General features: G+C 41.5%; 1 protein-coding gene and 1 long non-coding RNA gene across 9 annotated transcripts; one reads left to right on the forward strand and one right to left on the reverse strand.

The window, feature by feature from the left end:
• Positions 1-958: 958 nt before the first annotated feature.
• LOC126624841 (uncharacterized) lies at positions 959-3,018 on the reverse strand. Of its 4 annotated transcripts, none has more exons than XR_007624231.1 (2): positions 2,648-3,018; positions 959-1,410 (listed from the first exon to the last, which is right to left on the reverse strand). It is a non-coding gene; the product is annotated as an uncharacterized LOC126624841 (long non-coding RNA). The 4 variants fall into 4 exon arrangements; XR_007624232.1 differs by having other exon boundaries at positions 959-1,415; XR_007624233.1 differs by having other exon boundaries at positions 959-1,422.
• A 3,866-nt stretch (positions 3,019-6,884) lies between these two features.
• On the forward strand, positions 6,885-9,434 carry LOC126624839 (uncharacterized). 5 transcript variants are annotated; one of them, XM_050293964.1, is made up of 3 exons: positions 6,885-8,640; positions 8,724-8,821; positions 8,997-9,434. In XM_050293964.1, the coding sequence occupies exon 1, from the start codon at positions 7,085-7,087 to the stop codon at positions 7,757-7,759; it is 675 nt and encodes a 224-aa protein (XP_050149921.1). In that variant the 5' UTR covers positions 6,885-7,084; the 3' UTR covers positions 7,760-8,640; positions 8,724-8,821; positions 8,997-9,434. The 5 variants fall into 5 exon arrangements, with proteins under 5 accessions (XP_050149921.1, XP_050149922.1, XP_050149924.1 ...); XM_050293965.1 differs by having other exon boundaries at positions 6,885-8,459; XM_050293967.1 differs by having other exon boundaries at positions 6,885-8,459; positions 8,748-8,821.
• Positions 9,435-12,851: the final 3,417 nt, after the last annotated feature.

The following is a 12,851-nucleotide window of genomic DNA, read 5'->3' on the forward strand; positions in this document are numbered from 1 at the left end:
TATGTTAATTAAAAAGTCAATTCAAAATTAAAATTAATGAACTCTGATTATTAATATTAATTATATTAGACCATATTACACAAATCTAATCCACACAACCATAAACCTCAAACCTTCGATCCTTTTCCAAATAGTCTAAATCCTATGAACTAGTATAAAGGACTAGACCTACATAAAGGTCATTGCGAACCACGATTTGCCCGATGTGGGACTTTGAATCTCAAAACCTCCAACAATATTTAGGGAGGAGTATAGAGAAACTAACTGGCTAGCTAAACATTTAAAATTATTATGTCACTGTACGCTCATGCTCCAATCCTTGTGTTCGGTTCTCGAACATACGAAAGAACAACGAGATCTTAAGACAGAGTAACAAGATTTGACGACGGAAAACGAAATATGACGGCGAAGTAGCAGAGATTTGAATTTTAAGATTGTTGTCCGATTAATAAAAATGACCAAAATTGGTAATAACTAATTCAACATTAGTTAGTTAATCCTATGTGATTCTATGTAGCCAACCACCCTAATTCGCAGTATGGAGAAATAAGTTGACAACATACCTAATTGTTTGACAAGAGAAAAGTGAAAAAGTCAGTAGTTGCCAAAGACACTAACCCAAAATTCATTTAGGGTGCGTTTGTTGCACCGGACTGTCTCGGACTGGATTAGCTTCAGGGATTAAGCTGGACTGGCTTAGACTAGACTAAGCTGGACTAGCTTAGTGAAGCGTTTGGTGCAGTGTCGGACTAGGAAGTAGGATAATGAAAGCAATACTGTCACCAGTTTCTCTTCGTGATTATACATCGTATATTATAATTTATAAGTCATAAACCTTTGCTGCTGAACAACTTTAAAGTAATTTTCATACAGGTATCTCCAAGATAAATAAAAAACAGAGGAATTAGAATTCTCTGCTTTGAATGATTAACTCATGGAACCGTGCCATGCGAGGGAGTTTAAACCCGACGTTATGTCATTAACAACTTTCGTGTGATTATTAACCCATGAAAAAGGGAAGGCAGAATTCAAGCAAATGGGTCATTCAACAGGTTCGACTATTAAACTTTTATGGTAAAGAAATTTGAAAAGAAAACTGACAGCAGCCAAACACGGGCATATGATGCATATGCTTAGGAGTCAAGACTATGTTTCCGCCCCAGTCTCAGTAAATGAAGCATCAGTTGCAGAAGTCTGGGCTTCTAATAGCTTCGCTTGGCGTTCTGCATGTTCTTTTTCACACCGAGTGATTCCCATTATAATGTCAAGCATGGTACCTGTTGTGCCGAAGAACACAAGCGGTGATAAAGTTTCCTTTTTATCCCCACTGGAATTGCTAACAAAGCCCCTGCTACGGAGAAAACCCAAGTGCCCATTGCGTTGCAGATAGCCATGCACAGCATCATTCAACTACACTTTAAGCTAGCAAATAAATCAGAATAAACTTAAATGGGAAAGACTGTATCTACGATGCCAAAGAGAAGTACGGCCTGTGAACCCTAAGGTGAAATTTGTCATGCTCTAATGAAGTTGAGTGATGTATTGCTGGTTTAGCCAGATTTTTATGATAAACACATAATTTCTCTCTTTCGTGTAACGGCATGGGTCAATGAGACAATTAAAACAATTAAACTGAGTAGAAACCTCTGCAGGATTGCGAACCATAAAATTATGGAAGAAGACATCATAGAAACTGTGTATGGAGTCCAATGAGTCAATAACTAATACTGACGGGAGCAAAAACATGCGTGAATCACTTGTACAAGTTTTAGTAGACAGGTCTAAACTCTCCATGATAACTAGAAGTCACTATAGTCAAATGTACAAGTATCCTGGTTTATAACAAAATCTTAAAGTTCAACACGAAATTGGTGATCTCCTAGCTCCACGGGGATTTGTTAATATCAATTTGTTTGATATTCCTTTTGATAGGTGAACTCCAATATGTATAAAATTATAATAATTAAAGTGTCCAAGATATGCACAGCTTAAGAGTATCTGAATAACGAAGAACATGCATGGTGATGTGCAACAAGCAGAACCTTCCAATAAGATAAATCCGTTGATGAAAGCTTCATAAAACGATTACTCACAAAATTTTCCAAAGAGAAGCTTCCAATATGTTAAATATTCACTAGAAAACAAGTGGCACCTTCAAGGGCTGAAGAAATGGTTTTCCTTCTAGGTCTGGAGCTGAAGAAACGGTTAAATATTCGAATACAAAGCTCGAAAAAGATCAAGTATGATCAGAACAGGTAGATACCCCGTCACTGCCAATACAATACTAGTCATCATGGACATGATACATTCCTAATCCACTACTAAGATCTCCATAAAAGGGTGAATTTCTCACACATTTCACTCGAAGAACCACAAAAATTGAAAACATCCATAAGCTGCGAATGGATTCCCAATGTCAAATTCTTAATAAGTATATCAAAAAAACAAGCTGCAGTCAGTGACCCAGTGCCGTTCTACTAAATTTGATAATTATGAATGTTGGATTATAGTTAATCACCAAAAACCCTAAAGAAACTCAAAAATCCCATTGAAATGCGTAAACAAAACTGAAAGGAATGAACAAAAAGCAATTGAATTTGGAAAATTAAAAAAGTACCCATTGAAATGCAAGGCAAATGAAGCTCACCTGATCAGACCATCACCAGCGATACAGGTCCATCATCGATTGTTTATATGTTGGACGGCTACAAGGTGGAGTGACAAGGAAGGAGAAAGGAAAGGGCAAAGGTGCGAAAGGGACGAGGAGCAAGCTGCGGTTGATGCGCGAAGGTGCGAAGGAGAAGGGAGATGACGGGATTAGAGGGCGGCTTAGCAATCCTCTCAGAATCGGGGGTCCTCGCGAAGACCCGTTAGCGAGGGACTCAGTCGAGGCGAGTCCCTCCTAATCCCATTAAACTTAGTCCGGGTAGGAAACAAACACAAGACTGGACTAAAACTTAGTCCAGTCCAGTCCAGTGAAAGACAGTGAGTCCAAACAAACACACCCTTATGGTTTTAATAATGGAAGACTAAATTTGCAGTTGTGGGTAGGGGTGGATTTTTTTTGTCAAATTGTTGTACCAACTGAATTACCAACTGTGCTATACCGATTTTGTGCCAAATTTTTTGTGTCAATCGGTAATGGTACGGTATTGTACCGTACCATTGGTAATGTATATCATTACCACGGTATTACCGTACCGTATCGAAAATATAATATAATATATTATATATATAAATGATATAATATATAATTATATAACACATATTTATAAATTATAATATATATTTATAATATTCTATTCTAATAATTTAAAAATAAACCCTACAGACACAAACTACTCTCTCTCGCTCCCTTGTCCTTGTAGACCTGTGGTACTGCTTCATGTTTCCGTTCTTTGTTTCGGACTTATAATTTTCAAGTAATTCCTCAACATTTCATGTGGTTGTAAATTCATTTGGGCACTTGTTAGGAGAATTTTCTTTCGTCTATACATTTGGTTTATATATCTTTGTCTTATTATAGAGGCGCATGCTGTATTACACAAAATATGAAATGTTGAACAAAGTAAAAATAGATTTTGTCCCAAAATAAAGTGGCAATTACCATTGTTATACCATGTCAACTGAACATTTGGCAATATCGAACTTTAGTATATCGAAAGTTTGGTATGGTAATGGTAATAAATTTTACCAAATCGAAAGTTTAGTACTGTAATTGGTACGAGGGTTTTGGTACGGTAACCGTACCAAACCCATCCCTAATTGTGGGAGCTTTTACGTACTAATTATATGTAATGGGGGACTCCTTTTTATTAACTTCTTCACATGCTCCTAACAATATATATCACAAGTCTTACTAAAACTTAAGAAAACTCAAACCAACCTAACAAACATTGGGTAAGGAGGTTAAGGATCGTGTCATATCCACCCAAAGCGTTCAATGTCAGCAACTTAACCAAAACACTAACCACCATGACATCGCTATGTCGATATGATGGTAGGGTAAATTCACCTAGGCCCAGCAAACGATAAAGAAAGATTTACATACATCTTGTTACATCACCGCCTTGGCATTTTAGGTCATTAATAATGCAATGTCGCGTTATTGGTCTGAAATTATAGAGTTTTTTACTTGAAGCAGTTCTCTCACCAAACACTTCATATACTTGATCAACCAGAGTTCAAAAGGCGCGAAGAAGCTTTCTTCTTTTAGTTGTGACTATGTTGTAACCGTTATTTTATATGATGCATTTTGCGTTTTGAAATTGAGTACATTTGGCAGTGATGCCAACAAGGTGTGGTATAAGTATAGTGACTGGTACTAGCTTTGTTGATGCACAAAATCAGCGAAGACTTTGGTACAACAGAAAGTGTCAGGTTTTGTGACCTTCGCTTGGTTGCTTCGGTCACTAGTGAGGATAAGTACGTAAATGAATAGAGACAGAGAAGCAAACACAGGATGTACGTGGTTCACCCAGATTGGCTACGTCCACGGAGTAGAGGAGTTCTTATTAGTAGTGAAGGGCTTACACAAGTACAAAGGATCAAGCTCTCAATTTAGTGAGTTCTTGTGAATGATTTAACACAAATGGCATTAGCCAATATTGTGGGGGAATGACCCCTATTTATAGAAAAACTTGTAGCTTTGTCACATTGACATGTGTCATGTTATGATTGGTTCTTGATGTCGACACGTGCTGCGCTCTGATTGGCTTCTAATCTTGACACGTGTCGAGTAGTGATTGGCCTCCTGGTCGGAGGGGAACTCTTCTGGGTCCTTGACAGTATAGCGTTGGCCGGTGCTCGGTAGTTTCGGGATTGGTCAAGTATGGTACAAACAGTGCTCCCCTAAGCTCCCGAGTGAGGGAAACTCCTCGGTTGGGGACTTGCAAGATCCAATCCCTTGAGTAATCACGAAACTTCTAAGTACCGAAGTGTGGTCTGATCTTCATCTGCCCTTCTCTGGAAGTACCTTTCCTCCATCCGGGAATGGTGTACTTAGCTGATGTTGACGCACAAGGTAATGTATCAATTTCACTTAAAGCTTAGTTGTAGTTTCGGGCTTAGTCAAGTGTGATACAAACCCTATAGTAGGAGTCCCCCAAGTTGCCGAGCTAGGAGATCTGCCGAAAGAGGTGACAGACAAGGTAAGCAGTCAAACTTCCAAGTAAGCAACCCAGGATCAGAGGTTTGACTTCGGCTTCCGGTTGATTGTTCTCCTTCTCCTTGTCTCTCATTCAACTGCCAGGATAAGGAGAAGCAAATGGATAAGAGATGATATGAGATACTTTTGCTTTTGAAGAAGTAACTTTCCACAGGCTTATTCTTGAACTGTGCTGGAGGGTTTTCTGGTGCCCTTCAGAGTATAAGGCCGACTCAAAAATTTGAGGGTCAAAACAAGTCCATCAAATCTAGAGTACGTTCGACCTTGATGATATGGGATACTTTTGCTGTTGACGGAATAATGAATGTGGTATGGAAAGGTGTCGTGCTGTAGTGATCTGTTTCAGCTCACCGTTGAACCTTCTGCTTCAATCTTTTGCATGGCAGAAGTGGTGTGCAACCTTTGCATTTTAATGGTCCTTCAGAACATTCCTTCATAGTGACTCATCCACGCTTGGCAGCTTCAGTGTAAAGAGCCAATATCTGATCAACTGTCATGAGGTATTTGCCGGTGGAATTCGTGACTTTGACAGCAGTTGAGGATGAGTACTCGAGAGCAATGCTAAGTAAGCAACCAGGCAAAGGCTCCAGGCAGTCAGTTCCAAATTGGAGGTTTGATTTCAGGTTCCGACTGACTGCTCTCTTTCTCCTTGTCCTGCAGGTGTGGACAAGGACAAAGACAAAGATAGGGAGAAAGCATGATATGGGATACTCTTGCTTTCGACCCTGATGATATGAGATACTCTTGTTCTTGGTGTGGCTTATTTGCTGAGGTATTATCGGGGGGAAATAAAGCTGAGTATTTCGAGAGGTTATGTTGAGGGTGCCTTTTCGAATGCGAGAAAGGGTTGAGCATTTTTGCAGGTTTGCCTGTCCGTTGAGGAGGGAGGTCAATGTATATAGGGATTTCCCAATAACAAGTAGTAATGCTATTCCTTTACCCTTCTTGGTCACAGCAATGTAGTGGGAGCTGCCAGCTTCACGTGTTTTAATTTTGTCAGAGCACTTTGAAAAAGTGGTATGTGGTATCTGGAAAGCTGATGTTACGTGTGAAGATTACAGACAAGCTTTATCTAAGGAAATCTGGCTCTCGAAGTTCTGAGAGTTGTGCCTCTTCGGTTTTCGAACAAGCAATCCCGTCGAGGATCTGACTCTCGAGATTCGGAAAGCGGTGCTACTCCGGTTTTTGAGAAAGTAATTATGTTGGGAGTCTTTTCTCGAATGTGAGTAAAGGTTGGACGTTCTTGCCAACCTGTCTTGCCGCAAAACACGGAGGTCGACACACATAGGGACTTTCCAGTTGTCAAGCAGTGGTGCTGTTCCTTTACCCTTATGGGTAATAGTAGGGTAGCTGGAACTTCGAAATTCTCGTGCCTAAACTTTGTCAGAGATCTTTGACAAAGTTATATGTGGTACCCGAGGAGTTGATGGTGCATTTGGAGAGCGGTGATTGAACAGTAAGATTCACGTGCTTTTTACTTCACCAGAAATCTTCGACAGATTGCCCGTAATTTTCGCAAAGCTGATTGTGCATGTGACAGGTGCTGACGAGGCTGAAAAAACAGGTGCTTCTTCGATTTCTGAGATCGGCCCTCGTGGTCTCTGAGCAGCCCAGCTTTTGAGAAAGCAAACGCCTCTTCGATTTATGAGATCGGCCCTCGTGGTCTCTGAGCAGCCCAGCTTTTGAGAAAGCAAACGCCTCTTCGATTTCTGAGATCGGCCCTCGTGGTCTCTGAGCAGCCCAGCTTTTGAGAAAGCAAACGCCTCTTCGATTTCTGAAGCTCCGTCGAGTGCAGATTTTTATAGAGGCTGGCATTAAGTTCCACAGCACACCTGAATCTCTACCAGTAGAAGCTCATTTCTTGCACTTCTAAGATCTTGATTTGTCTGACCTCTTCCTTCTTCAACACATTTGAAAATGTCTGGACCCTCCGACCGTCGTTTTGACCTGAACCTTGGAGAAGAGACAGCCACGCCTTCTCCAGACAACATATGGCGCCCATCCTTCATATCCCCTACTGGTCCTCTTACCGTTGGGGATTCTGTGATGAAGAATGATATGACCGCTGCAGTGGTGGCCAGGAACCTTCTCACTCCCAAAGATAACAGACTACTTTCCAAACGGTCTGATGAGTTGGCTGTTAAGGACTCTCTGGCTCTTAGTGTTCAGTGTGCAGGTTCTGTGTCTAATATGGCCCAACGCCTATTTGCTAGAACCCGCCAAGTTGAATCATTGGTTGCTGAAGTGATGAGTCTCAAACAGGAGATTAGAGGGCTCAAGCATGAGAATAAACAGTTGCACCGGCTCGCCCATGACTATGCTACAAACATGAAGAGGAAGCTTGACCAGATGAAGGAATCTGATGGTAAGGTTTTACTTGATCATCAGCGGTTTGTGGGTTTGTTCCAAAGGCATTTATTGCCTTCGTCCTCTGGGGCTGTACCTGGTAATGAAGCTTCAAATGATGAACCTCCAATGCCTCCTCCTTCTGGGGTTTTGTCAAGTACTGAGGCTCCGGATAACCACCCTCCGGTGCTTTCTCTTTCTGGGGCTCTACCGACTGCTGAGACTTCCCCTAAGCAACCTTTGTGAAGGCTCCCTTTTGTTTGTTTATTTTGACTCATGTATATGTACATATTTGTGGCTTATCGAAAATATTAATAAATAAGCTTTGCTTCATTTCAATATATTGTGTTAAATACACCAAAGCCTTCTTCATAAAGTTCTTTGAATTTTTGCTTTTGTTGAAACCTGTATTGTTGAAGCTTTGTGAGTGAAGCATGTAGTTTGAGGTAGTGTTCCCTTATTTTCCCGAGTGAGGAAAACTTCTCGGTTGGAGACTTGAAAAATCCAAGTCACTGAGTGGTTGTGAGACTGCCGAGTATTAAGGTGCAGTAGCATATGGTGGGAGTCCCCCAAGTCTTCAGGCGAAGAGAGTTGCCGAATGAGGTGTCTCGCTTGTTACTAATTTGTCAAAGTAACGAATCCTTGTTTCGATGTCACACATTCGCATATGCCTTATCTAAAAATATTTCCAACTTTTGTGTGTTTGATGCTGCATGCTATTGACTAGACAAGATCAAGTGCAATTAGTAGCTTTTCTCTCTTTTTCATCTTTTCTTTGGTGGAATTGCTTTTCGTTTCCACTAATCAGCCTGAGTGGATGCAAGATAACACCATTCTCTATAGCTCAGATCGCAAAGTCGTCTTCATGAAAGTTGTTCCTTATCTTGTGAACTACAACATCTCCAAATTTGAGATCCATCGGAGTAGTACAACTCCAGAAATTCAGGTATGATGAGTAACTGTTCATCAATTTTCTGTTAACCCGTCAGACTTGTTGTGAGCTTCTAAACTCCATTTTTTCTTGTTCATCTCAACATACTTTCTTCATCGAAGTTGTTCCTCACCTTGTCAGCTACAACATATCCAAATTTGAGATCCATCGGAGCAGTACAAATCCAGAAATTCAGGTAAGATGAGTGACTGTTCATCATTTTTCTGTCAACCTGTCAGACTTGTTGTGAGCTTCGAAACTCCATTTTCTCTTGTTCAGATCAACATACTTTCTTCATCGAAGTTGTTCCTTAACTTGTGAACTACAACATATCCAAATTTGAGGTCCCTCGGAGCAGTATAACTCCAGAAATCCAGGTATGATGAGTGACTGTTTATCATTTGTCTGTCAACCCGTCAGATTTGTTGTGAGCTTCGAAACTCCATTTTCTATTGTTCAGATCAGCATGCTTTCTTCATTGAAGTTGTGCCTCATCGTCTCTTTCATAACATATCAAAAATTCAGAATGAACTAATGGTTAAATATTTCCAGATCTTCGAAACATCATAGCAGCTTCGAAATCTGCAAGAATCCGACTGTCATGTTTGGAGCTTCAACACTTTAATTTCCGTCTCTTAAACAGAAATGGTTCCTTCTTGAAAGTTGTTCATATGCTCAAAAACTATAGGGTGTCCAAAATTCAGCTCCATTGGAGAAGAGCAGAGGTTGCAGAAATTTGATAGATGAAAGGAGGCGGAAGAGGGAGAGAGAGAAAAAGTCTCTTGGGTTGGATTTCTATTTTGGGGCAGATTCCAAGTTTTGTAGCACCTTCATTATTGATGAATTGCTTGTACTTTTGTCCATTATGAAACTTGGGACTTTGGCTTGTTGTTGGATCTATTATAATATGTTTGGAAACATATACATAATTGCTTGTTTGGTTATGACAGGGATGTTGTGGGTGTAGAACAAAACAAATGTTTGTGTTGACCTGTGTTTTTGTACAAGTTCAAGGGCATCTTGGGTTTTGTGAACAAAATTTGTTTATTTGGAGCAAGGTTTTGTGTTGAAGCTTTGTAGGTGAAGCTTTGGTGTTGAAGCTTTCTAGGTGAAGCTTTGATGGTGAAGCTTTCTAGGTGAAGCTTTGTAGGTGAAGCTTTCTAGGTGAAGCTTTTTTAGGTGAAGCTTTGTAGGTGAAGCTTTTTTAAGTGAAGCTTTTCGGGTGAAGTTTTTTGGGTGAAGCTTTGTGGGTGAAGCTTTTTAGGTGAAGCTTTGTGGGTGAAGCTTTTTTAGGTGAAGCTGTTTGGGTGAAGCTTTTTGGAGGTGAAGTTTTTTTTGGGTGAAGCTTTTTTAGGTGAAGCTTTTTGGGTGAAGCTTTGATGGTGAAGCTTTGTAGATGAAGCTTTGTAGATGAAGCTTTCGAGGTGAAGCTTTGATGGTGAAGCTTTGTAGGTGAAAGTATGTAGAGGGAGCTTTCTAGGTGAAGCTTTTTTAGGTGAAGCTGTGTAGGTGAAGCTTTTTTAAGTGAAGCTTTTCGGGTGAAGTTTTTTGGGTGAAGCTTTGTGGGTGAAGCTTTTTAGGTGAAGCTTTGTGGGTGAAGCTTTTTTAGGTGAAGCTGTTTGGGTGAAGCTTTTTGGAGGTGAAGTTTTTTTTTTGGGTGAAGCTTTTTTAGGTGAAGCTTTTTGGGTGAAACTTTTTGGATGAAGCTTTTTGGGTGAAGTTTTGGAGGTGAAGCTTTTTGGGTGAAGCTTTGTGGGTGAAGCTTTTTAGGTGAAGCTTTGTAGGTGAAGCTTTTTTAGGTGAAGCTGTTTGGGTGAAGCTTTTTGGAGGTGAAGTTTTTTTTTGGGTGAAGCTTTTTTAGGTGAAGCTTTTTGGGTGAAACTTTTTGGATGAAGCTTTTTGGGTGAAGTTTTGGAGGTGAAGCTTTTCGGGTGAAGCTTTGTGGGTGAAGCTTTTTAGGTGAAGCTTTGTGGGTGAAGCTTTGGAGGTGAAGCTTTTTGGGTGAAGCTTTGTGGGTGAAGCTTTTTAGGTGAAGCTTTGTGGGTGAAGCTTTTTTAGGTGAAGCTGTTTGGGTGAAGCTTTTTGGAGGTGAAGTTTTTTTTTTGGGTGAAGCTTTTTTAGGTGAAGCTTTTTGGGTGAAACTTTTTGGATGAAGCTTTTTGGGTGAAGTTTTGGAGGTGAAGCTTTTCGGGTGAAGCTTTTTGGATGAAGCTGTTTTTTTTTTTTTTTTTGGGCGCTTGACACGGTCTTCATTTGCTTGTTTTGTAGTGACTGTGGAAGACGGATTGCTTTCTGATTGAGAAGGGTTCCGGCATCGCTTTGCACCATCTTCATGTGGGTAATATAGGAACTTCCTTATGTTTTGATCATGCATGTAGTGATAGAATTTGTTTCTTCTTATTGTAGATGTCAGAGCCTGGAAGTTCTAGTGATGAGGGCTCTTCTAGCTTTAGCTCTAAGTCTGAGTCTGCAATGTCGGAGTCTTCAGGGTCTTTGTTAGAGTCCTGTACTAGAGAAACATTGGATGATCTTCCCAACCGTCAAACTTTAGCTATTGCTAGTTCTTCCTCCATGGCGTTGGGTGAGGGGGTTTCTCCTGATATGTCTTTGCCTCGGCGGAGGCATGGTTATAAGCCTGCGCCATCACCTCAGAGTAAGTCTTCCAAGTATTGGCATTGATCATGTATTTAAAGAAACAATCACGTAGGCCTGCCGTGAAGGCTTTGAGGGCAGTCTTGTCGTCTGCCTCGGCACACCGGGAGTATTCATGGCTGAAGCGGCCAGCATACATACGTAATGACTCGTCTGGCCTCTGGCGGATAGTGTACAGGTCATCTGCAGAGTGCAAGCGATCGGTTTGGAAAATGTGTTGGGAAACAAATAGTTTCCTCAATTCCTCAAATGAGTCTACCGTCTCAGGTGTAAGACGACAATACCAATTTAGAGCTCCGCCAGAGAGGGTGGAGGGGAAGAGAAGACATCGCTCTTCGTCGGTGTGCATCCGGTATGCCATGGTGGACTCAAAGAGGTTAAGGTGCTCAATCGGGTCCTCTTTTCCAGTATAAAGTTGCAAGCCAAGCTTCTGCTTTGTCTTTGCTTGAAGGGGGGTGTTGAGGATCCTCCTTGTAAGAGGGCCAGGCCTGGGTTGGTTCCAGTCAGGTATTTCAGCCTGACGTTCAGCCTTCAACTTGTTTACTTCCTCAAGAAGTTGTAGGACAAGGGGGTCCTGAGCAGAGTTATGTGCCACTGGAGCTTTCTTTCGTAAATCTCCATCTCCTCTTGGAATTAGGAAGGTTTGATCAAGGGCATGTGATTTTTCCCTGGACTCGCTGTACTGGCTTCCAGGGTATGTCTGTCGGAACACCTCTGAGTCCCCTGTACCCTCATGTCTCTCTAGGACTTGTTGCACCTTCCCCAAGTTGGTGGCCGGCTCGGGCCGTGGCAGGGGACCGAGTCTCTCAGAAATCCTTGGGTCATTGATCTTTGAGCTTATATGGATGGAATTCTCTCGACGTTGCTTCAGGAAATCCCGACAATCGCGAAAGACGGCTTTCGATCCTTCTGCCCATTCAGCAAAGAGGTGTCTCCCTCCGCTTCTCATGGTTCGGGTCGAAGCAACTGGGTTAAGAGAAGCCTCATGTTGATTATCAAATCGAGGGGTAATTTGTTCCCTATCAGGGATATCTATGTCGAATGCATGTGACCCTCCATGTTGGAGGGCACCCAGTTGATGGTTGACTTCCACGGGGGCAACAAGCTCGCGTGTCTGAGCTTGCCTAGCTTCGTGAAGTGTCTCGAAGAGCTTCTCATATTGCTCCTGGAGGACCTCATTCCTCATTGCTATCTTGTTGTTCTGAGCTTCCAACTCATCGACTTTAGCTTGAAGAAGAACTCGTTTTCCTTCCTTCTTTCGTTGTTTCGCACTATGTGCAAGGGGGGTGTCATTCTGTGTGCTGTGGCTTCCTTCGCTTCCCATGCTGGAGAGGGATGCCTGATTAAAAGAAAGTGTACGAATGATAGAAACCAGCTTGACACAGCTGAAGAGAGTAGGAATAAGTGTCGTTTCCCACAGACGGCGCCAAATGTTGATGCACAAAATCAGCGAAGACTTTGGTACAACAGAACGTGTCAGGTTTTGTGACCTTCGCTTGGTTGCTTCGGTCACTAGTGAGGATAAGTACGTAAATGAATAGAGACAGAAAAGCAAACACAGGATGTACGTGGTTCACCCAGATTGGCTACGTCCACGGAGTAGATGAGTTCTTATTAGTAGTGAAGGGCTTACACAAGTACAAAGGATCAAGCTCTCAATTTAGTGAGTTCTTGTGAATGATTTAACACAAATGGCATTAGCCAATATTGTGGGGGAATGACCCCTATTTATAGAAAAACTTGTAGCTTTGTCAC

Source organism: Malus sylvestris, chromosome 5, assembly GCF_916048215.2.
Source record: "Malus sylvestris chromosome 5, drMalSylv7.2, whole genome shotgun sequence".
Classification (NCBI taxonomy): domain Eukaryota; kingdom Viridiplantae; phylum Streptophyta; class Magnoliopsida; order Rosales; family Rosaceae; genus Malus; species Malus sylvestris.